The sequence below is a fragment of the Ptiloglossa arizonensis genome, chromosome 9, assembly GCF_051014685.1.
Source record: "Ptiloglossa arizonensis isolate GNS036 chromosome 9, iyPtiAriz1_principal, whole genome shotgun sequence".
Taxonomy (NCBI): domain Eukaryota; kingdom Metazoa; phylum Arthropoda; class Insecta; order Hymenoptera; family Colletidae; genus Ptiloglossa; species Ptiloglossa arizonensis.
In genome coordinates, this window is record NC_135056.1 from 22,795,233 (window position 1) to 22,821,383 (window position 26,151).

The window sequence follows — 26,151 nt, forward strand, 5'->3', positions numbered from 1 at the left end:
CACGGACGAGCGCGAACGCATCGCGCGTCGCCGAGATTCGAACTCGGAAGCGATGCATCATAATCAGGCGGTCAACTTACTTAGCCCGGAGTGCTACGCGCTTAAGTTAATTAGCTAATTACTAATTTTAATCGGATGACGTATGCGCATCTCGAGGGATACAAGCAAACCCTCTTAGCAGGGGGAAACTGAATTCCCATCGTCCTCTCTCGGTCGGTCGTCCGCTATCTTCCGCTCGGTCTCGCTCGGTCTCGCTGCTTTCTCGCCCCGTTCTCGCTTCGTCTCCTTTCTCCTTCCCCGCGTCGCTCGATACGCCGCGAATCCTGGCTAGCTCTAAGGTAAACTCGACTTAATTGGGTCTAAGTAATTTCGCTAAAACTCCTCGCTTATTTTTCACCGGGTTTCGACCGCGCGGCTTTTTCCTTCGCCGTTTCCGTTGCCCGCCAAGATGCACGCGAGGCCACGATATCCAACCATCGGATATTCCCGCAATACTATATTCGCCAAAGACCGTCAACCCGGCTACCTCGCGCGCGAGTATATTCCGCGTTAACGACGCGAAGCGGCGTAAAAAAAGAAACATCCCGCGATGCCGCGAAATAAATATTTAAGGCGATTCGAACGTACACGGGAAACACGTTAAACCGGTACGCGGGATTGGAGTCGACGGGCGAACCGGTGCGATTTTAAATCCACTCATTTTCCGTAACGCGACGAGTCGCCGTCTTATTTCCCTCGGACGCCTTTTTATCGCTCGTCTGTGTACATTCCGCTCGAACCCGCGGCTCCTTTTAACGCCACGCCGCGCAGAGATTCCGATCGATGCGAAATTTATTCGACGTATCGACGTTTCTGTACGCGTTCCTAATTAATTATGAGCGTAAACGTCGAGGATCGCGTTCGAGGTGCTATTTCGGTGTACAGGACGATCGATCGGATTCGCGATATTTCGAGAACCGAAAGACGGATCGGTGGGGCTATCCACGCGTCGCGTAAACTTTCGAGGGCGAAGAAAATTTCAGCCGCTCGAGCGATCTCTGCCCGCCGCACCGCTTCCCTCCGTTTTTTCCTTCTTCGTCGAAAGAAACGCGATTCTTCGCGTACCGCGTTCGTTACGGTATCGAGACGACCGACGAGCAGAGCCTCTTTCGATCGGAAAGACGACGGAGGCGGACGCGAAACGATACGCTCGTTGTTCCGTAACGAAGCGGCGCGGCTCGTTTCTTCGAGACGGGTTTAATCGTCGCGCACGGAAAGAACCGAACGAACGACACGCGGCGGCGGCGGCGGCGGCGGCGGCGGTGGCGACGGCGACGTCTCGACGCAGAAATAGAAAAAAAGACGTCCGCGCGGAAACACGAACACGAGGTGGTATATCTCTCGACGCGCATGCGGCATAAGTGTACGCGCTTAATTAGCTCGGCGAATCCTACCCGATCTCCCCTCGTTCCCTCTCTCGGCGCGTAAAATTACTAAACGCGTTATAAACCAGATATCATTATATTTCGACGTAATAAGATCAAACTTTAATTAGATTCTCGGTAAGAGTACTCGTACACCGGCGCGCTGTTCCCCTTCGCTCGCGCATACATACACGCGCGGGCGTCGTTTATGGATCGTGCAACCCGTAAACACGGGACGCACGGGATGGAATGGGACGCGATGAAGCGGGACGGGACGGGACGGGACGGGACGGGACGGGACGGGACGAGACGGAACGGGACGGGACAGTGTGGGGCGGGCCGGGCCAGATCGGGGTAGGGAGAAACGAGACGGGGTGGCGCGGTGCGCGTAATATCGAACGCGAGATTGGCCATCGGAGAGTCGATCGAAAACAATTACTAATAAACACGTGGCATCGCGAGACACGATGTGTACAAGCTGCGCGACGGATCGCTTACTCCGCGGAGGAGAATGGTGCTCGGTTGGGCCCGTTAACGAGGTGGGAGTTAATTAACCGAACCGAAGCGCGGAGGACGCCGGAACGGAGGAGAAAAACACGAATCGGCGCAAGGACGAGACGAGGTAGGGGAATACGAGACGGGCGGAGGGTCGAGGATCGAGATACGGGTAGCGATAATAACGCGAGGAAGAGGATGCGGGGATAGAGTCGGGGTCGTGGAAAGTTACGCTGCACGAGAGGGTGTACCGAGCATGGCGCGCGGGTTCGTAATTAGGGATTTATAATTGCGTGGAGTAAGCTAGAGCGGTCGAGTCGAGTCGAGTCGAGTCGAGTGTCAGGCAGGCAGGCAGGCAAGCAGGCAGGCAGGCAGTCGGTCGGCGCGGCACAGCGTCACGTCCTTTACACGTGCACGCATTTGCGTGGCTACGCGATCCGGGCCGTGTGTTCCGTGCTGGACCGAGCAACGACTCTCGACACAGGGGCATCGGTCGACACCGGAAACGAAGTTGGATACGAAACCGCGCGGGAAACGTTGCTCCGGTATCTCGGTTCGTGGGTCAGCTTCGGGGAAAGGAGAAAAATAATTCGCGAAAGGTCGCGATACCTCGATCGATGCACGCGGTTAATTGCCATAGATTGCGCGTACCTTAAAACGGTGTCCTCGATTCGTCGCCTTTGGCGATAATTTAACGAGCACCGTGCAAGTACCCGGGCAGGTAGGATCGTTACAACGGAGACACGCGCGATGGCTCGAGTAACAATGTCGTCGCTAATTGGAACGACGAAAAGTTTCGGTCGTTACGACTAAGCGTTTCGTCCATCGAACGGATACACGTGGCTGCTTTTCGAACGTTGCAACGAACGCGCGCAACTGCGTGGCTCGCATCGGCTCGCATCGACTCGCATCGACTCGCATCGACTCGCTTCGTCTCGCGTAGGTAGCGCTCGAGTTCTATCGGGTTCCATCGGGTCCGCTAATGAGCCAGTTTATTCCCGGCCAGGCCGGACCGACGAGAAAGAACAAGAATGTGCATAGGAAGTGGGTTTGTCGTTGGCGCGCCGATAACGCGACGTCGCGTCCTAACGGAGAGATAAGTGCATCTGCCGGAGATACACGGATCTCTCGGGACCAACGTTTTCCAAGTTTGCCGGTCGAGGAGAGCTCGATCGGTCCGTAGCCGAAAAGACGAAACGAAAACGAACAAGAACGAGGAGAGATCGCGGCCCGCCCGGACGTCGAACCGAAAATTTTCTCGACGACGAGGATCCGTCTCCGGGTTCGGTAACGGGTACGATTACGGGCACGGGCACGGGCACGGTCACGGGTACGGGTACGGCCGAAGACGCCGGTAAAGAGCTTTCCCTGGTGCGCCGCTTTCTTCGGCTTGGCAATCCTTCACAGTTAACGCCCCTAATCGTATTCATTAAAGTGCTCTCAATGCTTTTACACGGCTCTCGAGCTCTGCCACCATTTTCTCGCTCCCACTCTTTAAACACCCACGCTCCCCGCCCTCGGCACCCCCCTCGTTCTCTCTTCTTCTTGCTTTCCAACGGTGCTTTCGACGCTCGAGATCTTGAGTAGATTCCCTCTCCCCGGTCCTCGGTCCGTTCTTCGCCGCGTCGCTTCGCCTCGCGTCGCCTCGCCTCGCCTCGCCTCGCCTCGCCTCGCCTCGCCTCGCCTCACCTCGCATCGCATCGCATCGCATCGCGTCGACTCGCCTCGCTCCCCCGCCGCGAGAGCTTTTAAGTTCGCAACAATGCACGGATTTATAAACCAGACCGAAGGCATTGTTATCGGCGAGTGATTGGAAGGCGGCGTTTCGACACTGGCCGAATACCAACCATCGGTTACCGTCCATTGTTGACCCCTTTATCTTGGAAATTCGTGCTCCGCCACCTTGCTTTTCCCGCTTCGTCCGCCAGGGACTCGCTAAATCACTCGGTTTTATTGATGGACCTATCCGCGCCGGTGGAAAGGCGCGGGCAGCGCGGTATCACGACTTTTTGATAAACGGCCCATTGTGGCCCGTCTTTTCTTCGCGGTTTCTTCTTGTCGCCGGCTAGCTCCCACTCCCGCTTCCAGTGCATCCGATTCGCGTTTACGTTTTTTTTTTTTCGTCCCGAGCGACGTCGACTCTCCCGAATTTCGAAATTTTTCCCTCGGCGAGCCTCTCCGGTCTCCCTTTTCGAACAGCGCTCGAAAAGATTCGCGTTCGATTTTCGTTCTCGGCGCGCTCCGTCACCGAGCACCTTTTTGTGCTCGAAATTAATGCCGAAGCGCGTGGATGCGCGTGGATCCCTTCGAATTATACGCATCGGTGACAGTGCTCGCACAATAGGATACGATAGGACGAATCGGGTTCCTACCCTCGGTTCGGGAGTTGACTTTCCCATGATGCGGTCGTAATCGGATCGTCTCTACCCTACCGTGCTGCGTATCGCCGCTGACTGCGCTCCGTCGATGGCTACGTACCGTTTTTGTTTATTGCTCAAGTGGGTCCATTGTTCGGGACGCGCGGCACGCCGCGTTCGCCGAATCGGCTCGAGAATCGATCGAATCGCGATCGGGCGTCGCGCGAACGAAACTCGCGTTTCGATATTTATCGAACGAACGAGGAACGAATCGTTTCATCGGGAAAACGAGCCTTTCCTCCGAGATGCGCGATCGCTCGTTGCGGCCGAAACGATTCGAGTGTTCTTCCTTTGCGAGCATCTCCGGACGCGAACGTTCCGTTCTCGAACAGTCGCGCGCGTCGTGGGAATTCTCGAGGCTCGAGAAATTCGCGCGTCCGAAGGTTCGCGTTGGAATAATACGATGCAACGAACTTGGGGGAAAAATATCGATTTTTGGCCATACGCCGCACGTGTCGCGGCCGTTCGACACGTGCTGGCTCGGCTCGGCTCCTCTCGGCTCGGCTCGGCTCGGCTCGGGGTCGCGCGAGACACGAGAGCGACGCATCGTCGCCGTGAACTTTGAGGTTCGAGATTCGAGTTCGCCGGCCTACGCAACGGGCGATCAACGGATCCAGCTTTCGTTCGTCCGATCCGTAATTGTGCCGATCGGTCGACCGCGGTGGGAGCTTTCGTTCTCGAATTCGACTCGATCGGTTGCTTCCACCGAAGCCGCGATCGAGCTCGACGCGAGTCGAAAGGAACTCTTCTCTTTCTTTCTCGCGGCCGGAGTAGCGTAAATAAGCGAGCGAGTTTTTCCCCGCACAATATGTTGCGGGACCATTACTTAGGCGCGGAGCCGAGCGAGGTGGGGGTAGCTTCTGCACGGGGAGACCGGCTCTTACCTAAATAACCACTCAGTCACTCGCAGACTTAGCTGGGAAACGGCGTAGCGGCGAAGAGGCGAAGAGCCGGAGAGCCGGAGAGGCGGAGAACCGGAGAGTCGGAGAGCCGAAGAGCCGGAGGGGCGGAGAGGGTGGTTCGGTCCGAAGAGTCGGCGGGGAACGGGGAACGAGGAGCGGGGGGTAGCGGGGTCAGCTGGGAGGTTTAAGGCCAACGAGGGGGATGGCCCGATACTATTACGCGATGTAAGAGCAGCCGAGCAGCCGAGCAGCCGAGCATCCAGAAACCACCCCGCCGGATTAACGAGACCATTCTGCGATTGATTTCTCGAGAAACGGTTCGATCGTTAACTTCGATACCGTTCCTCGGTGGGTAAACGAACTTTTCGCGAGGTTCCGGGCTACGATTCCGTCCGTGGTCTCGCACCGAAGCGAACAGGAACGTGCATCCTGTTGTTTCGCGCAACGAGGTGGTCGCCGATCCAACGAAAGGGCGCACGTTCCCGTTTCGATGGTAAACTATTCACCGAGCATCGTTTTTTTCGTTGGAGGGAGGGTGGGTGCGAAGAGACGCGCGTACGAAAGTACCGATCGCGTCGGGCGGGGGTAGGTATATCGCGGAACGGCGATACAGGGCGCACGCAAGGTCCCTAACTCGTTACTCTTATCCTCGTTCGCCGTAGCAATTTAGCAAATACGTTGCACGCGCGTCGGCCACGTTCCGACGATCGCTCGAGATCGGGGCCGGTCGTTCGCGCGAGATTCGGTTCGCGATAGGGACACGCTTTCTCGCAATCCCCGAGATTCTTTGTTTCCGTCGAGACGAGAAAAGTTTCACCCCGATGGGGCTCGCGTTAAATCGGGCGTTACTCCTCGACCGATCGATACTCATCGTTCTCTCTCGATTTGCCCGATCCATCCCGAGTATCCCCTTTTTTCGTCCGTAATATCCCGCGTACGCGGCGAAGAAACGTTCGTTCGGCCTCGAGCTCGGGGTGCTCCGCCACGTATACGCGAACGTAAAACGAGACGAGCGACGCCCGAACCTTCTTCTCTTCGGGCTTCCGTGTCCCGCGAAAGAGCTCGCAAGTTTTCCTCCGAACACGGACCCGCGAAACTTGCGCAACTTTCTCGCGATCGTGGACACCGTGCCGCGTAACGAATACGTTAAACGATTTCTCGTACTCGTCGTTGCTTCTTAGTTTTTCTCGAAGAGAGAACGAACGCGCGGATTTTCTCGAGTCCGGCTACGAACCCTGGTTTCTCGCGGGAAACGCGAACGAGCCGTCGCTCGGAAGCGGCTTAAAAACGACACCCGGTACGATCAGCTGTCACGGCAGCCGTTGCCGCTTTCTCGTTGCATTCTCCCAAAGGTTGATCCCCATTGTCGCGCGACGTAAGCCCCTAATGGATGGAACCGATCCGCGCAGCGAGTTGCGAACGGCGAACGGCGCACGGGGAACGACCAAAGGCGAGTGGCGAACGGCGAGCGATAAACGGCGCGGGCCCTTCGAAAACGCGGAGCGAATTCGATTCGCTCTGTTTGTCGGACGAAACGTCGAGCGAGGTGCAAACAGGGGTAGAACACTTTTTATCCAACGAACAACGGGACGCCGAGCCTGTTCGGGGTTTCGAACGCGACTTTCCCGTATTTCGCGACTCGTATCCCTCGAGGGTGAAGCACCCGGTAGCGGCGCGATCGAAATTCCTCTTCCGACGAGCGAGCGTTCGGCCAGGGTGTCCGTTTCGGATGCTTCAACGAGGCGAAACGAGCCACGGACAAACGCGGTAAAGGGGCCAATCCCAATCACTTTTCCCGGCCAATTCCGTAATTTTCGCTAAGCAGAACGAACGCCCTTCTTCTCTCCTCTCGTTTCTTTTCCTCGGGCGGTGGAGGGCCACGGGTGGATTCTAAGGTGTAGGGCGAACGGGGGGTCCGGGGGTAGGTAGGAAGCAGGGGGTGGAAAGGCCGTGCGCAATCATCGCCCGGTCTTTTAATTTCCTATACCGGCGGGAGAGAGCACGTGTAAATGTACGCGTGGCGTGCACGCGCGCATTCATGTCCGCGTGTCCGCGTGCCCGCGTGCCCGCGTGCCCGCGTGTCCGCGTGTCCGCGTGTTCGTTCGTGTGAAACGGATGTAGGGAAGATAGGGTGGAGAGAATGGGAGAGAAAGTCTCGAGCAAAGGACAAGGAGAAGGACGGAGCGAGTCGTCGGAGCGAACGCGAGACGGGGAGAGACCGAGCGATAGCGAGAACGAGAGCGAGACCGACCGAGAGCGAACACGGTGGCTCGTGCGCGAGGGTCTGCACGGGGTGGTAATTGGCTGTCATGGCTTCCCAGTTCTACCAACCGCCCAACAACCCCAAGAGATTGGTATCGCTTATAATTAACTTCTCCGTGCCACGAAGCCACCGTTTCCATCGCGGCGTCCACGGAAAAGAGCGGTAGTTACAAAGAAGAGGGAGAGAGGGTTAAAAAGCGCGCGGTCGAGAGGGCGAAAGTTTCGCTCGCGTCTAAAGTCGAAAAGCTTACGGGGACTTTGGAAGCGTGCAACGAAAAGAAAGGACCGGGTTCTCCCTTGTTTCTTATTCGCGACATCGAGTTCTCGCGGTGTAGCGACGCGCGACGCGCGACGCGATCGAAATTTCGTGCGCCCGGGAGCATCGAACGGTGCTGTCTCGTTATTTCGTAATTTTTCTTAGGTACCGTAATTGGAGCCTTTTGTACGCGCCTCGCCACCCTAACGAAGAAGATCATTAGCTTTGAGGGAATCTGGTAGTCCCGCAAGTTTCTCGGCGAACACCTTTGAAACGAGCTCGCCGACACCTTTAGGGTGGCCGAACGAGCTCGAAAGAACCGCGGAACCCGTGCGTCGGGGTTCGAGGAGGATTTTACGGGACGCGAGATAGCGGTTCGTCCAGCGCGGCGCGGCGCGGCGTCGCGGAGCAACAGCCGACGACGATATGCGAAAAAAAGCTCTTTCGACGAGCGAGACGGAGAGGAATCGACACCGAGAGAAGAAAGCGCGGAAGCGAACTAGGGTAATACGCGCGAGAGACAGAGGGAGGAGGGTGGAAACGGAGAGACAGAAATGCTCCAAAGTCCAAGTAAGTAACATCCATTTCTATCCCCTAGCATCCAGTCGCTCCTTTTACTTTGGTTTACCTTATACTTTACGCGCTACTTCCGCGACTTTTTATTCGCGATTCCACTTTCTTCCACGACCGCCACCTTTTCGCCGTGGTTCTCAGAGGCGTCTCGAGCAACCGGCGCGTATCTCGTGCCCCGTTCCCGCGATACCGTTTCTTCCTCACCGAGCTTCGCCGCTGAACGCGAGCGAGTCGTTTTCTCGCGGTCGAATTTCCCACCCGGAATAAGAAAACGCGCATCGGTCCCTCCACGGATCGGACGCGTTGCGGTGCGGTGCGGTGCGGTGCGTTGCGTTGCGGTGCGGTGCGGTGCGGTGCGGTGCGGTGCGGTGTGGTGCGGTGCGGTGCGGTGAGGCGCGGAGCGTCGCGTGGGGTCCTTCCGTAACTAGTTTCCGAGCAGGTCGGCCCAATTAACGTTTTCACGCGCTCGTCCCCTCGTTTTCATCCACCGCATCGCTTCCTCTTTCTTCCTCTCGCAAATCTTGTCCGTCACCGGCATTCGTACCCCTCGGCAGTCGACCGGGCCTGTTCCAGCGAATACTCTGCCGTGCCGCGTTGCGCCGCCCCATGCCAAGTCTCGCAGAAACTTATAATTGCGAAACGAGTCGGCAATTATAATTGCCTCCGGTCAGCGGAGACGAATCTAATTATTCAAAGAGTCGCGGCGACGCGGGCACGGTCGTGGGCGCGAGCGCGGGCGCGGGCGCGGGCGCGGGCGCGGGCGCTGGTGCGCGCTCCGGGAAGATTGGGCGTACGAAGCGTGCATCGGGAAGAATTTCCCGAGCGCTCGGGGCGCGGGTTTTACGAGGAGAGGGGATCGCGTTCTCGTTCGAACGGTAAACGAACGCGGTGCGTTTAGAGGCTCGCAGCGCGGTCGTAAGATCGAGGTCGAACGGACCGGTAAATTTCTTTCGATCGACGCCGCGCCACCTCGTAAGCGCGTCACGGGGAAAAAAGTTTTCGCGTTAAACGCGCAAAGGATAACGGTCCGTCCTCTTCGTTCCTCGATTTACGAGATCGAGGGAGGGACGACGAGAGGGGAGGGACCGGGACGAGCGCGAGTCGACCGAGAGACGGGGAGAGGTAAGGAGCGAGAGGAGCCGAGCAAGGAGGGAGCCAAGACTCCGGTCAATTAAGCGCAGGAAATTAGAGTTTTAATTACGCAGTCATTCAGAAAATTACATCGGGGACCGTGAAGAAGGCATCCGCAATCACCAACGAGCGCCGACGAAGGCACGCCGTGCCCTTTCCTTCCGACCGTTTGAAAAAAGTACACACGGATCGATCGAAACGCGGTCGTTCCTCTACCGTCCAACGATCGTCCTACGACGAGGCCTCCTGCCTCGCGCCGGTAGACCACCGGAACAACGGACCGCCGCCAGGAGCTTTTTCGAACGAATAAATTACACCGTGCGCGCGAACCGAGTCGTTCTCCTTAACTGCTGCATTTAAATTCTAGCAAACGAGCAATTCGGCCTTTAATTGCTTCGCATCCATACCCGATGTCCGTAACTGCTCTCCAGCGCGAACCGGTAACTCGTAGACCTTCGCGCCGAGACCGCTTCTCGTGGAATTCCTCCGAACCGTCGATTTTAATATCGTTCCCGATCCTCGAATCGAGTTTCGCGCGCGATCGACCTTCGACTCGGGGTGTCGGGTTCCGGCGCGAACTACCACCGAAACGAATCGACGCGGGAAACGCTAACGGGGACTCCGATCGAAAAGAACGCTCGGAATAGGATACCGCGAATCTGGGTCACGGGGAAAGTCAAAGGTAGCGCGTTAAATTTAATTACGCGTGGCTGTGACGGCCGTTTGAACGGATATAGCTGCGGATTGGCCAAAGCTTGTCGAAATCGCTTCGATTCGTAGTCGATAATGCTATATCCGAGGAAACGCGACCGATATTCGGTTTAAATTGGTATCAATGGTACCCTTTAGGACGACTTCGTGACACGTCCACGTTCGACCTATCCTCCCGAATCGCTCGATATCCGGATTGCAGTCCGACCGACCGACCGACCGACCGACCGACCGTTTCGAGCTCGCCGTCCAGAAAAAGAGAGAGAAAGAAACAGAGACGGAGCACCGGATAGAGCTCGATTCCACGAGTTAGGTATTATTAGGCGGCGTATGTTAAATGGAACAGGAGATTGGCCGTTCTTCGCCGGAACCGAATTATTATCGTTGTCCGTTTCCGCGAGACGACGACGTTTTCTCTACGGCGATATCGCGCCGCGTGCCAATTTGCTCCTCGTTCGGAAGGAAGGTGTCCAAAGTGTTTCCGAAGCGTTAAATACTTCCGGTTTATTTATAAACACCGGACCGCGAGAACACCGAACTCGAACGAGACGCGAAGGGTAGCGCAACCGAACGAACCTCGAGTCCGGAATCCGTCGCGTTCGGCGTTAAACGTTGACGACCAGTGGCAAGGACGCGGATACGATGGATCGAACGGTAAACAAAAGGACGAGATGTAAGTGGAACCGAAGATGGGTCAGGGCTCCGGAGAAAGTATAAAGAATTTCTTACAACCGGTCGACGAGTAACGAAGAGTGTTAATTTTCGGAATGAAAACGAGACATCCATCTTTCGCGAAATGCTTGCCACTCGACGCTTCAATTCCCGGCCCATTCTCTCGTTCAACGCATTAGAGTAATGAATTAATTTCCATCCGAGTCCTCTGCTCCACCTCCTCCACCCCCTCCGCCTCCTCCTCCTCCTCCACCTTCTCCACCACCACCACCACCACCACCACCACCACACCCCCTCCCGTCGGTGCTCCCTTCTACGTCTCGCAGACCGGCCTTTTACCACTCGTTTAGCCCGCAACGACTAGCCCTCTCTCTGTTCCTCCGGCGCCCTCCGTCGCTCTCCACCGCCCTTCACCACCCCGTCGCTCTCCCTCGCTTTACATTCCGGATTTAAAGTCTATCTTCTTAATTATAACGGAGTGACAATGCACTCTCCCCACTGTCGCTTCCTTTCTCAACACTTCCATTTCCTCGGGAAGTTTCCAAGGATCCGCCACGAGGCATCGTGTCCTCGATGTCGGTTCCATTAAACGGAGAAAAAAAGATGCGTTCGCGTCGCGCAACCGCGACGAATCGGTCTCGAGTACTCGATCGTCTTGTCGATAATTGTTGGCTCGTGGTCGACTCGTGCGTACGATTCCCTGGAAGGCGAATCGCGTACCGCGTACCTTCGGTCGTGCGGTCGGCCGTGTACGTTCGTCGATGGGTCGCTCGGTACCACGGTCGGTCCCTTTCCTCGTTGCCTCCGTGGCTCCTTGTTCTTTGACGAGGTTCGCAAGGCGCACGGCGCACGGCGCACGGCGCAGGGCGCACGGCAGGCTCGTTAACGTATTCATGGGTTTATGGGACAATTAACCCTTTGAGGGACAGTATAATTACAGAAGCGATTAAACATCTTAACGTATAAACACGCCGGGTTCCGACGACGTATACGTGTACGAAACTCGATGTGGCAGCCAGCCGAGTAGGCAGCCGGAGCGTTACCAATTAACATACTAATGACACGAGGCGCTTTTCGAGAGTCACTGTAACCGGCTGGCCTGCAAAGCTTCCTGGCCACGAAGGTACGCGCACACGCGTATACACGCACAAGCGTACACGCGCGCTGTGCCGGGAGCTTCGGCTTACAATTATTCGCGATTAGGGAACACGCGATCGAGACGTTTCCACAACGTTCGTTGAAACGATCCAACTTCCTTCGGTCTGGGTTCCGTTTCCTCGTCGACGACGAAGCAACGTTCGAGAAACGACTCTCTCGATTTCGCGTTCGATCGGTCGATTCGGCGGCACGAAAAACGCCGCGTTGACCAAACGAATATAATCGTCGCAATCGCGGGATTGTTTTTACGCGGGGTTCGTTCAGCCGGCACAGAGATTTTAATAGTTTTTTAAAGACGAGAAAAGGAACTCGTTTCCCTTGATTGGATTGAAACGTATCTCGCGTAAGCTACCCGTAACGACTTTCCTAATTACGCCGTCCATTAATTTTAATTGACCTGGTTTTTCTTTCCGAAACACGGATACTTTTCAACGGTATTCGATTAAAACCTCGTCCAAGGAATCTTCTAGCCTGGCCGCGGAACGAATTCGTGTCGGGGATGGAAAATTTTCGATCGAAAGGCTCGGCAACGTCCATGTCCGCGTCCGCGTTCGCGTTCGCGTTCGCGTTCGCGTTCGATCGGCGGCAATGTGAAACTCCTAATGGGATGCACGGTGGTTAACGGTACGGTTGGGCGCTCTGTCATTTTGTTTGCCGCGAGCGAATTTGATTATCGCGTAATCTCAGCCGGGCCGAAATGATCGCCTGTAAAATCATGGAAAATCTAACCGAACAATACCGCTTACCACTGTCATTGTGAAACCTTTATCGCGTTCTGCGACACGGAGCACGCGCACCCCGAAAATCACCGGTCGGCGATCGTCGGATCGTGCGCGCGTTTACCGAAATGCTTTTGATTTAATTAGCTAATTATAATGTTCGTTTAATTAATATAATTGGACCGGTTAGCGGACGCGGGCGCAGCTTGTACGCTCCGACGGCGGTGACTACTTTGCCGCGTTGTATTTAATAACGCCCATTAACGAACATTTACATTAGCAGTAATTATCGCAATTCCCGCGCAACGAGCAGCCGATTGGGATATTTTTGCTCGCGTCGAGGTAATCGTCGTTTCGCCTAGAAAACCGTCCCACGACGGAGGACCTAGTTCTTTTCGACGCGGTTCGACGCTGCTCGTCCATCGAACGGAAGTGTTTCTCTCCTCGAGCCGGGAAGACGCGTATCGTTTCGTCTCGTTCCGCGAGCCGTTCGTCGCTGTTATCGGTGGCTACTCGTCGATATCGCGACAACGTTCGGCTCCGTTTTTTCGCGATCGTCGAGGATTTTGGCCGGTGGGGGTGTCAAGGATACCGGAAACGCGACAAAGGGATCGAACAATTTGATTTTCGGAAATTCGTTTCGGTCGTTTCGATCGTTTGTACGCATCGCGTAGAAACGGTCGTCCTCGTTGCTCGGCGTAGCAACAGCTTTCGGATGAATCGCGATCGACGATACGCGACAGCCACCTGGTAGCTCGAGACTCCCGGTCGCAGGGCCGATTGATAAAGACGAGCGGCGCACAAAGGGCGCGCGTAAGTGTGTTGGTGGCGGAGAATGTGCACGCGACACGCGCCGAAAGGGCAACCGCGCATGCGCAGGACCACGCGTGACGTACCGAGTGACGTCGCAGTATGGAGCGAGGAACGGCGGCCGAACGACGAGAAGCGACGAGAAGCGACGAGAAGCGAGGAGAAGCGAGGAGAAGCGAGGAGAAGCGAGGAGAAGCGAGGAGACGTCCGCCGAGTGCGTCGAGCAAAGTCTAGTCGAGAGTGCGCCGAGTGGTTGGCGGTCCCGCGTCGCGTACCGTCGCGTACCGTCGCGTACCGTCGCGTACCCTCGCGTACCGTCGCGTACCGTCCCGTACCCTCGCTTTCCTCTCCATTCCGAAGTGAGCTGCCGTTGCGGACCAACCGGCGGTGGCCCTCCGCTCTCGTTGCCTCCTCGTCGGCGACACCGCGCACCGCCAGTAACGCACCGCGGTGCCACCGATACGACGCGATACGTCACTACCGCGTGTACCTCCGACGCGTACCCGCTAATCAATTCGATCGAATTATTTTTCCATCGCGGCATCCAACCCCACGCGACTCCGCGGCACGCGTACGCTCGATCGATCGATATCGCGCGACAAGTGACTCCGAGTGTTGGATATCGACAACATCTCCTTTCCTCCTTTCCTCCTGTCCTCCTTTCCTTCTCTTCTCCTTTCCTCCTTTTCTCCTTTTCTTCCATTATTCCCGTCTCGTGCTTTCCTCGCGATCTCCGACTCCCTTCTTATCGCGTGCTCTCTCCTCGAAGAAAGAACTCGTTCGACTCATCGAGTGTGTTTGATGAGTGTCGTCGGAAGATACTTGTACCCGTCCTATCGAAGGATCGAGGGAGCTACCTATTCGTCGCTGCTTCGAGAACGGTTTTAAGGATTTCCAGTTGGTTCGTGATTCACGGTGAGTAAACCACGTACGTACGATGTACGTATACGGTTTCGCGGTCGACGCGTATACGCGGGCAAAGGTATCCGTCTTCCCTCCCGAGAGACGAACGGATTTAAATCGATTCGCGAAGCGAAAGATCTTATTTCGTGGACGCTCGCCGGTTCCGTTTCACGAGAGAAGGCGCGCGATCGTCCGCCGTTGCTCCGCTCGATGGAGCTTGTTTACGTCTCGCAGGTATCGTTGCGCGAACCGAGTCCGCGGTATCTTGTTTTGTTTGTCGTCGCGAGTACGCATCGAAGAAATTGCTCACACTCCGCCGGTGTTTTTCGGTTCCGTCGCTTCCTCGGGCAACGTTCTTTCTTCGCGAGCGGTTACGGCGTAACTCGAGGCAGAACGGAGCAGCGGCCTCGCGCGTTTTCGACGAGAGAGAGCTCCGGTTACGAGCGACGCGATGCGACGCGACGCAACGTTATCGTCGTCCTTTTCGATCCGCTCGCGGTACAAATCGAGCATTATCGGACGATCCGTGGCATTCAGCGGTCGAACGAAATGCACACCACGGAGTACATTTACGTTTCAATGGCCGAATGAAATTTCCGTGCGGCGCGACGTCTGGCTGGCAAGAAGGCGTTGTTTGCGAGAGAACCGCGCGGCGGCACTCGCCACCCACCCACCGAGGCATTAATTGGGTGGAGCTTTAATTGCCTTAGCACGACCGACCGCCGCGCTGTACAGTACCGCACCGCACCGCACCGCACCGCACCGCACAGCATCGCTCCGCACCGCATCGCATCGCACCGCACCGCACCGCACCGCACCGCTCCGCACGGTTCTCCTCCAAGTTGGGACAAAAACGTAGGTAGAAAAATCGCGTTAACGTTTACCAATTGTTCGACGTTCACAATTGGGTATCGTAAGAAAAATTGTATCCGCGACAAGATTTTTGTCGGCCGCGATCCAACGTCTTTTCGCGAATATCGATTCGGTTCGAGAATCGGAGCAATTTTCGCGTAAACTTTTTTTCCTCGATCGATTCGAATAATCTGGTTGCCTGGAATGTTTGCGATCCACTCCGGTCATTATCCAAAGAGTTCGATCTCGACGCGATAGGAAAGACTATCCGGTCGAGAGTGGTCAACCGTCTCTTCTTGTTCGGTTTCAATTGCGAGTGCTTCTTGTCCTCGAAGCGCGCTCCTTCGGCTCACCCGTCCCGTCTCACTCTCCCCGCACTGGCCCTATCTTCTTTCAACTTTCCTCTACCTATAACGTTCTCCGCGAACCCCTCGAAACACGGAGACGACCAACCCCTAAATGAAATCCTGGAATTAAAGCCGTATATTAACCTCGCGGCGTCCCCTAAATTAAAAAACAACATTTTTACGATGTCGAGGAGGGGGAGATAGGGGTTCTTCCGTAGGAAGAACGGAAATCGGTTCGCGTCCCCGCGAATATTCTCTCTTCCATCGTTGCCCGATACTATCGGGACCTAACGTAGTCACTTGTTCTACACAGTCTACCTATCCTCCGCGCCGACAAGGTTACCGAACTCTCCGACCGCTACGCTATTGTCCGTAAATTGCGTTTTTAAATTCGTCGGGCGTTGAGGCACGTGGCCTGCTCGAGCGAGCTTCCGTAACCTGCCCGCAGTCCATCCTGCGGAGTTTGGAAACCCAGCCTCGGGACATTGGAAATTCATCTTGGGTCGCGATCATCGACGACTCGTCCGTATTAGGACCCGATCGGGTTACTTTTCGAAGCGTAGCTTTCTTTCTCGTGTTTCTCGAAAACTACGTTAAAAGACCGGTGTATCCGTGTATCCGTTCGAAAAGAAATCGAACGTTAAGATAGGAGGACGAGTCGGGGTGGGACACGGGCGAGGAGAAGGTACCCACAGCCTCGAGATTACCATGGAAATCCAGATCGGTCGCTTTGCATACTTTGGAAATACGTCCACGGAATCGGGTAAGGGTGTATAATGGAAGTTGAAATTGGTTGAGCCTGTCCCGTCTGGCCGAGCTGTACCCGTATACGAGGTATCGAGGGTAACGCATTCCTTGCCGAAATTGCTTCGCACTCGATTCAATGGAAAACACACGCGAGATTCCAACGCGTTTTCGCGCGTCAAAAAATATACGCGACTGGGCCGTGAGCGGACGCTACCGAGGTACGCACGTACGATCTCGCGCGCGTACGTAAATACATTGGCTGCGTAACGCACGTGTGTACGCGCACGCGTAACCCTAGCCGCCTTCTCGGTTCCCGAGCGTAACTTGCTCCGTCTTGCACTCGTAAAGCGTTGATTAAAACCCACCCGGCATCGCGGAGAGACGGAGAGATCCGAACGGAGAAACCGACGTATACGAAAGAGCGAAAGGGAAAGCCGAAAGTGGTGGTAGCGGTGGCGGTGGCGGTGCTGGAAGAAGGGTAGAGCGGGCCTCGGAGGCCGGAGAGTTTGGGGGCAGAGGAAGTTTCGGTTGACTCGCGTGTGGAAGCGTAAGTGGGTGCGTAACGCCGTTGTATGGGTGCGTGCGTGCGACTATACGAACGAGTATACGTGCGAGCGAGCGAGCGCGCGCGCCTCGAACGCGGACGCGCAAACGCGAAACGAGCCTTCGTGCGCGCGTGTACGTGCGTGAACGCGTGTGCGTCAACGCGTGTGTGTATGTCCGACGATGGTGAGTAGAAACGAGAGAAGAGGGAAAACTAGGAGGCCAACAGGCGAAGAAGGAGAAGAGCCAGAGGTGGTGGATATACACGCGGAAGAGGGTTCGAAAGAGAGAGAGAGAGAGAGAGAGAGAGAGAGAGAGAGAGAGAGAGAGAGAGAGAGAGAGAGAGAGAGGGAGAGAGGTTCGTCGAGAGTAGGTAGGGGTGGTCCAAGGCGTTGCTTGCTTAATTACTAAAAGCTAATCAATTCCGGAGGAAGTAAAGTTTAAATTGCAAACTAAAGTATAGCTAGCTCCCGGACGTAACGCTGCAAAGCGATATTACCGCTCGCTGCATTCTGCAATTAGCCCGTGGTAAATCATTGAAAACAAATTATGGGCGGAACCCGCGGGCGGTTAAGCCCCCGCGTGACTCCTCTATCTAGAAAAATATTCGCCCGCGCTGTACCGGGATTGGAATTCTGCCCGACGATACGACCTCGGGTTCTTTCGTTGGCGTTAATAAGCCCAATTAATCTCGCTCGGCCGCGATTTTTCATGGTTCTTTTTGCCCGTCGCGGTGTCGGCGAAGCCACGACCTACGTCGAACCGCCGATCGATGAAAAAATTTCCGGCCGACGGACGATTCGTCGTATCGAAGATCGCTCGTGCGTCGACGATTCCCGTGATTTCTTGCAAAAGATCGATCGATCGGTAGACGGCCAATGTATTCTTACGCGCGACGGATAAAACGGAATAAATCGGTGGTAGAAGTCGCGCGGCGCGGTCTACGGTTCAAAGACGCAGCGGGGGAAAGGGAGGTGTCGCCTCGGTCTCTCGGATCGGAACCGGTGGAGGCGGAGGCGGAGACGGAGACGGAGGTGGAGGCGGAGGTGGAGGTGGAGGTGGAGGTGGAGGTGGAGGCGGTGGTGGAGGAGGAGGCGGAGGCGGAGGAGAAGGAGAAGGAGAACGGAACGAGGTATACAGCACTGAAAACAAGCAATAAAATCAATGTCGTTTCCGGCGATTCAATTCGCAAGACACATCGCACAATTTCACATACAATTTTACGGCAGAACGGTCAGGACTCCTATTTACTTCACGGCCGGTCCCCTCTGTCCTCGTTCTATAACCGTTTACCCTCGCGCCCTCTCCGGGCTCTTTTTCGCTCCTTGGAAGGCTCGTTTTCTCTATCCGAAATCCTTGGGCAAGGGCGGCCGTGGCGACGATCCGAGATTCCTCGGAGGAAATCGGGCCCGGTTAATAGCGCGAGAACGAACGTCCGCGGAAAGAAACGCTCGTTTCGATCGCGCGCGATCGATTTCGATGCTACGATATGCTAATCGAACGTCCCTGTATCGGGACGGGTTCACGGTCGAGGCTCGGGTAAACTACTCGTTCGAGAATATACGTAGCTATCGGTAACCGCGTACGTGTAAACCCGAGCAGCTACTACCAACCCTCCGCTACGAAACCATTGGTCACGCTCGCCTCGCGTTCCCGGTTTTAATTTCCTATTATTTAAACGAGCCCGTCAATCACCGTGACATTTGTCAGTCGCAAATTACTCTCGAATCACGCACAATACCGGGATTATGAGCGCGATCGCCGATGCAGTTTGCGATTAATCCTGAATCAGCCGCGACCTGTGCATACGTGCACACGTATTCGCCTACGCGCGTATAATAAGTTCGAAAGCAAATTCGTACAATTAATCGCGCAACAAGGCCGGGTGTCGTAACGAGCGATACGTCCGACGAACGAGACTCGCGAGCTTAACGAGCGAACAGCCCGGCCGCGAAGATACGGAATAGGCATCGATGTAAGGAAATATTTAAACGCGACATAACGAGCGGTCTAATTAGAACTCGAGTCGCGATAATGGCGCGACGTGGATGTGTTTAGCTTCGTTCCTAATGGACCTACTAATGAGTCCGTAATACGTGTTTATAACCTTCCTTCTTCCACCCTTAATCCGTGGCCTCGCAATCGCCCTCTCGAACTTGGAAAGCCACTTCCACGATGGATATCGTCATCGGCCAGCGTCTATCGACCGCCATTCTCGTCCTCTCTCTCTCTCTCTCTCTCTCTCTCTCTCTCTCTCTCTCTCTCTCTCTCTCTCTCTCTCTCTCTCTCTCTCTCTCTCTCTTTCTCGTGGTTTTTCTCCGCCACGAATAACCGAACCCTTCTGAAATCACGCGCTGGCGGTTCATTTATCAATAAAAGTATCGGATCCGTTGCCTGGATGTGACGCTTTCGCTAACGAAACAAAGGAACCTGGGCGTAGTTATCAATCGGATATCGGCTTCTCGATTAATTATGCAACGTAACGCGCACGCCCGTTCTCCATTATCGCGTGCGGACCCGCTGTCTCGCGAACGAATGGATTTCAAGGTTATCGATTCCCTTCCGGCGTCGCTCGAACCGGACGCGTTACTTTTCGACCGAGCGAACTTCCGATTTTACCTTTTCACAAAATTCCCCCGTTTTACGCGCGGAGAGCGTCGCGTTCCAACGTTCGATCGATCCCATCGCGATGGGATCTAAATCTTGTCGGTAAACACGCCATGGAACGTCGTTCCGAGCGACAGACCGTCTCGATCTCTCGGTAATTAATGCCTAGGCGGTTCTCGGTTCTCGGTTCTCGGTTCCCGCACACCCCGATGTCTCGAATTTCTGTACGAACTCGCCACCGTACAGAGAGGCTTCGACGATTATACCGGTGTCGCGATACGAGCGTTGACCGCAATAATATCGCATTACCAAGATTAACGTGATTTCCAATAATAGATCGGACAGTGAGCAACCATGCTGGATTAGCCACCATGCCGACAAGAGGGAGAGAGAAGGAGGGTGAGACAGAACCCAACGCTTGTCCCGGGTATTATTCTCATTATTCGATGTCCATTAGTAATCGGAGCAGCGTGCCGCGCCGCGCCGCGCCGCATCGGGCGCCGCGCGCCGTTCCTTCGACCCTTAAGTGCGTTCGATTCGATTCGATTCGATTCGATTCGATTCGATTCGATTCGATTCGATTCGATTCGATTCGATTCGATTCGATTCGATTCTCCGTTTGAACGTTTTCGGTCGCACAATGTTGTACGCGTCTATCGGACGAACATCGATGTTCGTCTTCTCAGTTTCCTAGCGAGAAAACAACGAAAGACGGGAAGCATTCGGCTCGAGTGGATCGCGGATTCAAATAGTCTCCCTCTCCTTGGCGGAGATTCGATTTTTAATCGGTGAGCAGTCGCCGGAAAATAGCCACTTCGTGTCGAAGCGCGTCGCGTCTGCCGGCGGCCAGACCACCTGTCTTTTCCGCCGCCAAACAATTGTCCCTTCGTTCGTTTATCGACGCGACGGGACGCGACGGAAGAACGAAGCCACCGATGTTCCAAACGTAAATATCCACGTTCGCGTACACTCCGCGATGCTCTTTGCGCTCGCCGTTCTCGCGTCCCTTTTCTTCCCTTCGGCGACGATAACGTAGATATTCGTCGAGGACCGTTAATTCTTTATCTTCGCGGCGTATTTCGATCGACTTTTCGATCGATTTGGTCGTTCACGAATTTTTCAGCTCCGCGATCGCTTCCACGAGGAATTCGTTTCGAGGAAAAAGTTGCTCGCTCGTAACTTCGAAGGCGGATCGTGGACGCGAAAACGGTCGTATCGAGATGATCGTTCGTCACGATACATCGAGACGTTAGGAGAGCCTGGCCGATGCGATATCGATCCTCGAACTCACAATTTCACCGGCGATCGTATTAATTTGGCCGCGTTCGCGGTATCGGGTCCGAGGATACTGTATCACCGCGGTTCTACGAAGCCAAGTGTAAATAAATAGATTCCATTCCCGTCCCATTTGTTAGATCAGAATCGAATATAATTTCGCGAGGTACGGGATCTCGATGGAACGGGTGAAAGAGGGATACGGCGGCGGTGGCGGCCGGTGTATCCATTTCGCCGCATAAATACGGGCAACCTTCTCCGCGGAGTAATCTTCGCGGCGCGTTAGTTACGGAGTTCGATGAGAAAGTTTACCGCGTTCGCCACGTTCGCTGCGGCGTTCCGCGCCGCCCCGCCCCGCCCCGCCCCGCCTCGCCTCGCCTCGCCTCGCGCCGGGGCGATTCTTTAATGCGTTTTACTTGCCCGGTTCTCTCGCCGATGCGAAACATTGAAATTTACGGAGCTACGCGTCCGGCAACAATAAGGGTGTATTTAATGCAGGTGTTTATCGGCTGCGCGTAATTGGACGATTAATAAAATTATGACGCAGCGTTGACGCAACGAAGCGGCGACGTCGCGAGCGTTCTCTCGGTCTCTCGGTCTCTCGCGATAATTTCCCCGTGGAACGTTGCCGCTTTTACCTCCGATGTCCGACGCGACGGAAGGATTTTTTACAAAGGAGGAACTTCCACGGTTCTCGATATCGGCCGGTCTTCCGTAAGAGCCGAGCCGAGCCGACGGTAGAAAATGAAATTTAATCGACGTCGTCGATGCGTAACCGGTTCTCGCGTATCGTAGAAAGTGGCGGAGAATTTTTGTCGGCGGAACGGGACGGATACGTTGCACGAGCGCGGTTCTACGAGTCGTTCGGGATAAACATTTTTTCGCGCGTTTATCCTTTTATAGAATTTCGATCGGACGCGGTCGGCACCGACTTCTTTTTTCCGTTTTCGTCTCGTCGCGGCGGTAACCATTTCGCTGGGCGGCACAGTACCGGGGGCTTCCGCGAGAGGAATAATTATTTCTGCGTAAATGACGATAATCGGGCTATTATTACATTTACGGCATTACAGTGGCACGATATATTACAGTGGTACGTTATTAGAGTATCGGTGGATGAATATTAATCGGGCACGTACGAGTGGTGCTCGTAATTAAAGTAGACGCGTCATCGAACGGAAAATTAAATTAAACGGCGAAATAACCGACTAATTACGCAACGTCGTTTCGACGAACAGAGCCGGATTTCTTTCGCGCGATTCCCTTGTGCCGCGAGATCGTGGTTCCTTCGACGTTCCTCGAAATTTCGTACATCGAGATCCGTCCGAACATTGGAAGTTTTCCTCTGGTAGTTGTTCGCGTTGAGCTTCTTCGCGCGAGGTATCCTTGTCCAGGTGCGATCGTGGATCCGTGGATCCGTGGATCGCGATCCGTTATCGTCCGAAAGGAAAGGACTCGCGGCACTGCACGGTACGGCACTTGTTGCTAAACGAGGGAACGTCCCTCCGACGTCTCGATGAAAGTTGGTCGAATAAGTAGTCGCAACGATGCCTAATCGTGCAAAAGGAAATAGACGTAGATGTAAAAATACGTCGAACGCGCGTTGCGGGTTGCGCGTACAAACGGGACACTCTGTATACGCGTTGGTCGTCGACTCGCGCCAACGCAATGCCCGAAAACACCGTTTTTACCAATTACCCGGCCATAAATTTCGCGCGGACCAGCGGCCAATTATCTTGGAATTAGCGTCGCGCCCGGCGTTCGTCCTCGCAAACGATCGCGCGTCTCTGTGCAAGCGGCGCGTTCGCGTCGCTAATTAGAAGAAAACCGAGTAATTACACCGGGCGACCCTTTTCCGAAAATTTGCCGCGAATAACACGGGACGGAGACCGAAACGTTCCGCTGGTCGTTGCCGTTGTCGAGCGAACAAAATTATCGCGAAACCCTATAAACGCTTCTGCACCGCCTACGCGGAATACGTTTAATTAATCTTACGTGAAATCAGCGGGCTTTTATCGTCGTTAACAGAGGCGCCGTATTTAAACGCGACTCCCACTTTTCGAAGGGAGCGCGCGGTTTAATCGTTCCGAAGTAATTTCCCCGGTAATCGGAAATATGGAATCGGCCGTTCGATAAAAGACATTAGTAACGGCGGTGTCGATCCACGATAAACTATTTATTACGAGCACCGTCCGATACAGCGGCGTTACACTCGACCCGAACCACCGTACGGATCGCTCGTCGGGTCGCGCCGCGTCGCGTCGCATCGCGCCTCTGGCTTCGACTCTCGAAACCAATTTTCAGGATTTCATTTGGAAAACATAACGCGCTTCGCGCGCTGTTTACGGCTTCCATTAGGAAGCTGTCAGCCGGTGATCCCGCGTTGCATTCCCATACCGCGCGAAGGAACACCGTGCGATGCTGCAGCCGATACACCAATCGCGGGGTTCCGTGTCACCTTCTGGGACCACGGCTTATCGGATACGCGGGCCATTGATCCATCGAGAATCCGTTCGATATCGAATCGGGAGACGTTCTTTCGGTCGATCGTCGCGTCGCGTCGTATTTATTTTCTACTTACTTATTTTCTCGGAGTAGATTCTCTTATAAATTATATTCGCGAAAGGAAACGCAATTCCGATTACGAACGATTCGGTCGATCCGACGAAGCGACTCGGAATCCTTGATTCGAGTTCGATTACCGATCGAACTCGTTCCTTGTTCGATCGAACGATAAGTACGATACTTTCCGATTAAATTTGTTTCGAATCGTCGCGTCGCGTCGCGTCGCGTCGCGTCGCGTCGCGCGGGTGCACGAAACAGTGCATTTACCCTACGAACAATCCTGATCGCGGCGCCCACGAGTCGCTAAGAAATCGATGGGACGCGTTCGTATCGCGCGTTTAGCGTTGGGAGGAAAAGTAGCGATTACGTTCCGAAACGCTTAAAATTTGGCACGCTTGTTTTTTTTTTCTTTTTTTTTTCGGCATCGAACGAAAACTCGCCCGTTCGAGTACACGTCCAACGCGTATAATCTGTAACGACGATAAAACCAGCGAAGCGTGTTTATCCGTAACAGCATCCGTTGGAAACGGATCGACGCGAAGCGATGAAATTTTACGGGTTTGGTAAATTCGAAATTCCAATTTCATTCCGATCGATTGAAACGTTGAAAAATGTATGTAAAATTTGACGCCGGTCCTCGTTCGAGCCCGAGTAATTATTATCGCCCGATCGATCGGTTGCGTCCGAGAAACGGTTCTCGTTATCCGAGCGCGATACATTTTTCTTCGATCCGCGCTAAACGAAACCATTTCGTGACGATTCAACTCGCGTCGGAGGCGAAACGGTCCGTCGACGCGTCGACTGCTCTCGTCGAATCGCGTCCAGACCCTCCGATCGAACGTACGAGGTGGCTCGATTCTTGCCCATCGAGTGACAAACGCGTCGTTCGATTCGCAAGATTATCCTCGATCGTCGCGTATACGCCTGGTATAAATTCGACGACATCTCGATTTCGCGACGTCCCGAAATACTCGATTCCTTTCGGTATTAATACGGAAAGTGCATCTCCGGTAATGAGATTGCGCCGCGCGAGGGGGGACGATACGAGGGGTCGATTACAAAGCTCGTTCGTAATAACATATTGTTCGCTCGGCCGTGTATACGCCGGGGGAGCCCAGAGGTAGGAGAAGGGGGAAGGGGGCTTCGGGCATGCTCGACGCGTCTTACCTAGGTATATAGCGAACAACGTAACGCGAATAGACGGTCCCGCGAATGCGATGATTGATTCGTTGCACCGCGGTAATCGGTAGCAGTCGCGAATACCTACCGATCGTTGGTCGCGTCGCGCCGAACCAGGCCGCATCGAACGAAAATCGCGAGTCACCCGCCTAATTCGTTCGAAGCGTTCCGGTTTCCCGAGCGCGCCCACCGATCGAATCCTCGGTGCGGGCGACTCGACGAAAAAAACTACCGACCGACGAAAGATCGACCGTGGAGTTTAACGAACCAAACGGCTGCCGCGCCTTCCCTTTCGAAGGTCCTTTGTATTTTTTTCCCTCTTTTCGCGATATCGGGGAAACGATACATCGGCACGACGGCATCGGCGACGGAGACAGCGCGGCGATTCCCGTTCTTTCCGCGAAAACGAGACGCGGCCGTTCGTTCGGAAAGACCGAGATAATTACTTTCGGTTTTCGGGCGTACGCTTCAGCGAGCGCGAACGAAACAGGCGTATCTTGCGGTCGTGAATTTAATTAAATATTTTCGCGGCCAAATGTTCGTTCGCCGCGATCGTCTTGCCTCTCCTGTTTTCACAGACACGGGGCAATTTACTTTTTTAACGTCCGTAATGAATTAAACGCTCCCCCAGTTTCCCCCGGTCCCCTTTGCCAGCCGGTATTATCAACCTCCGGCTCGCCGACCGCCGCTTCTTCCCCTCTCCCTCCTCGACCTTCCTTTTTATCTCGATATTCTTCCATCGTCCGCGACCCCGCGCCGCTTTCCCTCTCGCGAGCGAGCGTTCTCGCGAGCGCGTACCTTGCCGTTCGAACGCGAATCGGTAACGTTCGTATCGCCGTACTTGCCACTCGTTTTTCCGTAACGCGAAATCGGATTCGAGGACATCGGAGACGGTAACGGGACAGACGATGGCTCGCGTTGGCCCGTTCGAAGAACCGGACCGATCACGGTACGAGAGGTTCGTTCGAAGGTCGGGCTCGTTGCTCGCTTCTTCTCGGCGACCGCGAAATATCCCGCTTCCGCTCCACGTACGCCCGTATCGACTCTCCCGCCTCCGGCCTCCGGCCTCCGGCCTCCGGTTCGCGGCGTCGTAAACCCTCGATTCTCTCGTAATCCTCGACGCCCGTTTTTGCGATCGATTCTCCTTCGATGGAAAAGTCGCGATCGAATCGAGCACCGGTCTCGAAGCTAACTCGCGGCACGCCGCGGGGGTTTCTCGCTCGCGGCGATTGTTTCGGAGTCCTCCCGTTCGATGGATCGGCCGGTAACGGTGAAAGCGTAGATTTTTCCTCGTCCCAACGGGAGAAGGGATTCCGAACGAGAACCAGAAGCGGGATCCGAAGCAGAAATAGGGGAACGAGGACGAGAACGAGGACGAGGACAGCGACACGCGTGTTTCCTCTTCCTTTCCTCGGAATCTAATTTCGTCGAATGTCATCCTCGAGACTCGAGAGAGTGCAGCGATCTGCATTCGAGGTTGAATCGCCCGATAGCAATTTCCAGGCGAGGGGCAGGGAATCTGTTCCGCGCGTCGGAGAGAGACGAGAGCGATCGAGAGAGGGGCGGCTGTGAGCCGGTGTGAAGCAGTGCGGCGCGGGGCGGCGCGGCGCGGTGCGGGACGGTAGGG

The 26,151-nt window shown here is 55.0% G+C and overlaps 1 protein-coding gene across 3 annotated transcripts in view; it reads left to right on the forward strand.

Annotated features, from left to right (window-relative positions):
• The window catches only part of LOC143151098 (LIM domain only protein 3), a 57,233-nt gene that overhangs the window by 4,511 nt on the left and 26,571 nt on the right, over positions 1-26,151 (forward strand). Inside the window, exon 2 of one of the 3 annotated variants that reach the window (XM_076319904.1) lies at positions 7,901-8,305. The exons of 1 other annotated variant lie outside the window; for it this stretch is intronic. In XM_076319904.1, the coding sequence (XP_076176019.1) occupies positions 8,290-8,305 (16 nt within the window). In that variant the 5' untranslated portion in view covers positions 7,901-8,289. Of the gene's footprint in view, positions 1-7,900; positions 8,306-13,641; positions 14,425-26,151 lie in introns of those variants that run through there. One more of the 3 variants, XM_076319903.1, reaches the window with a different exon arrangement.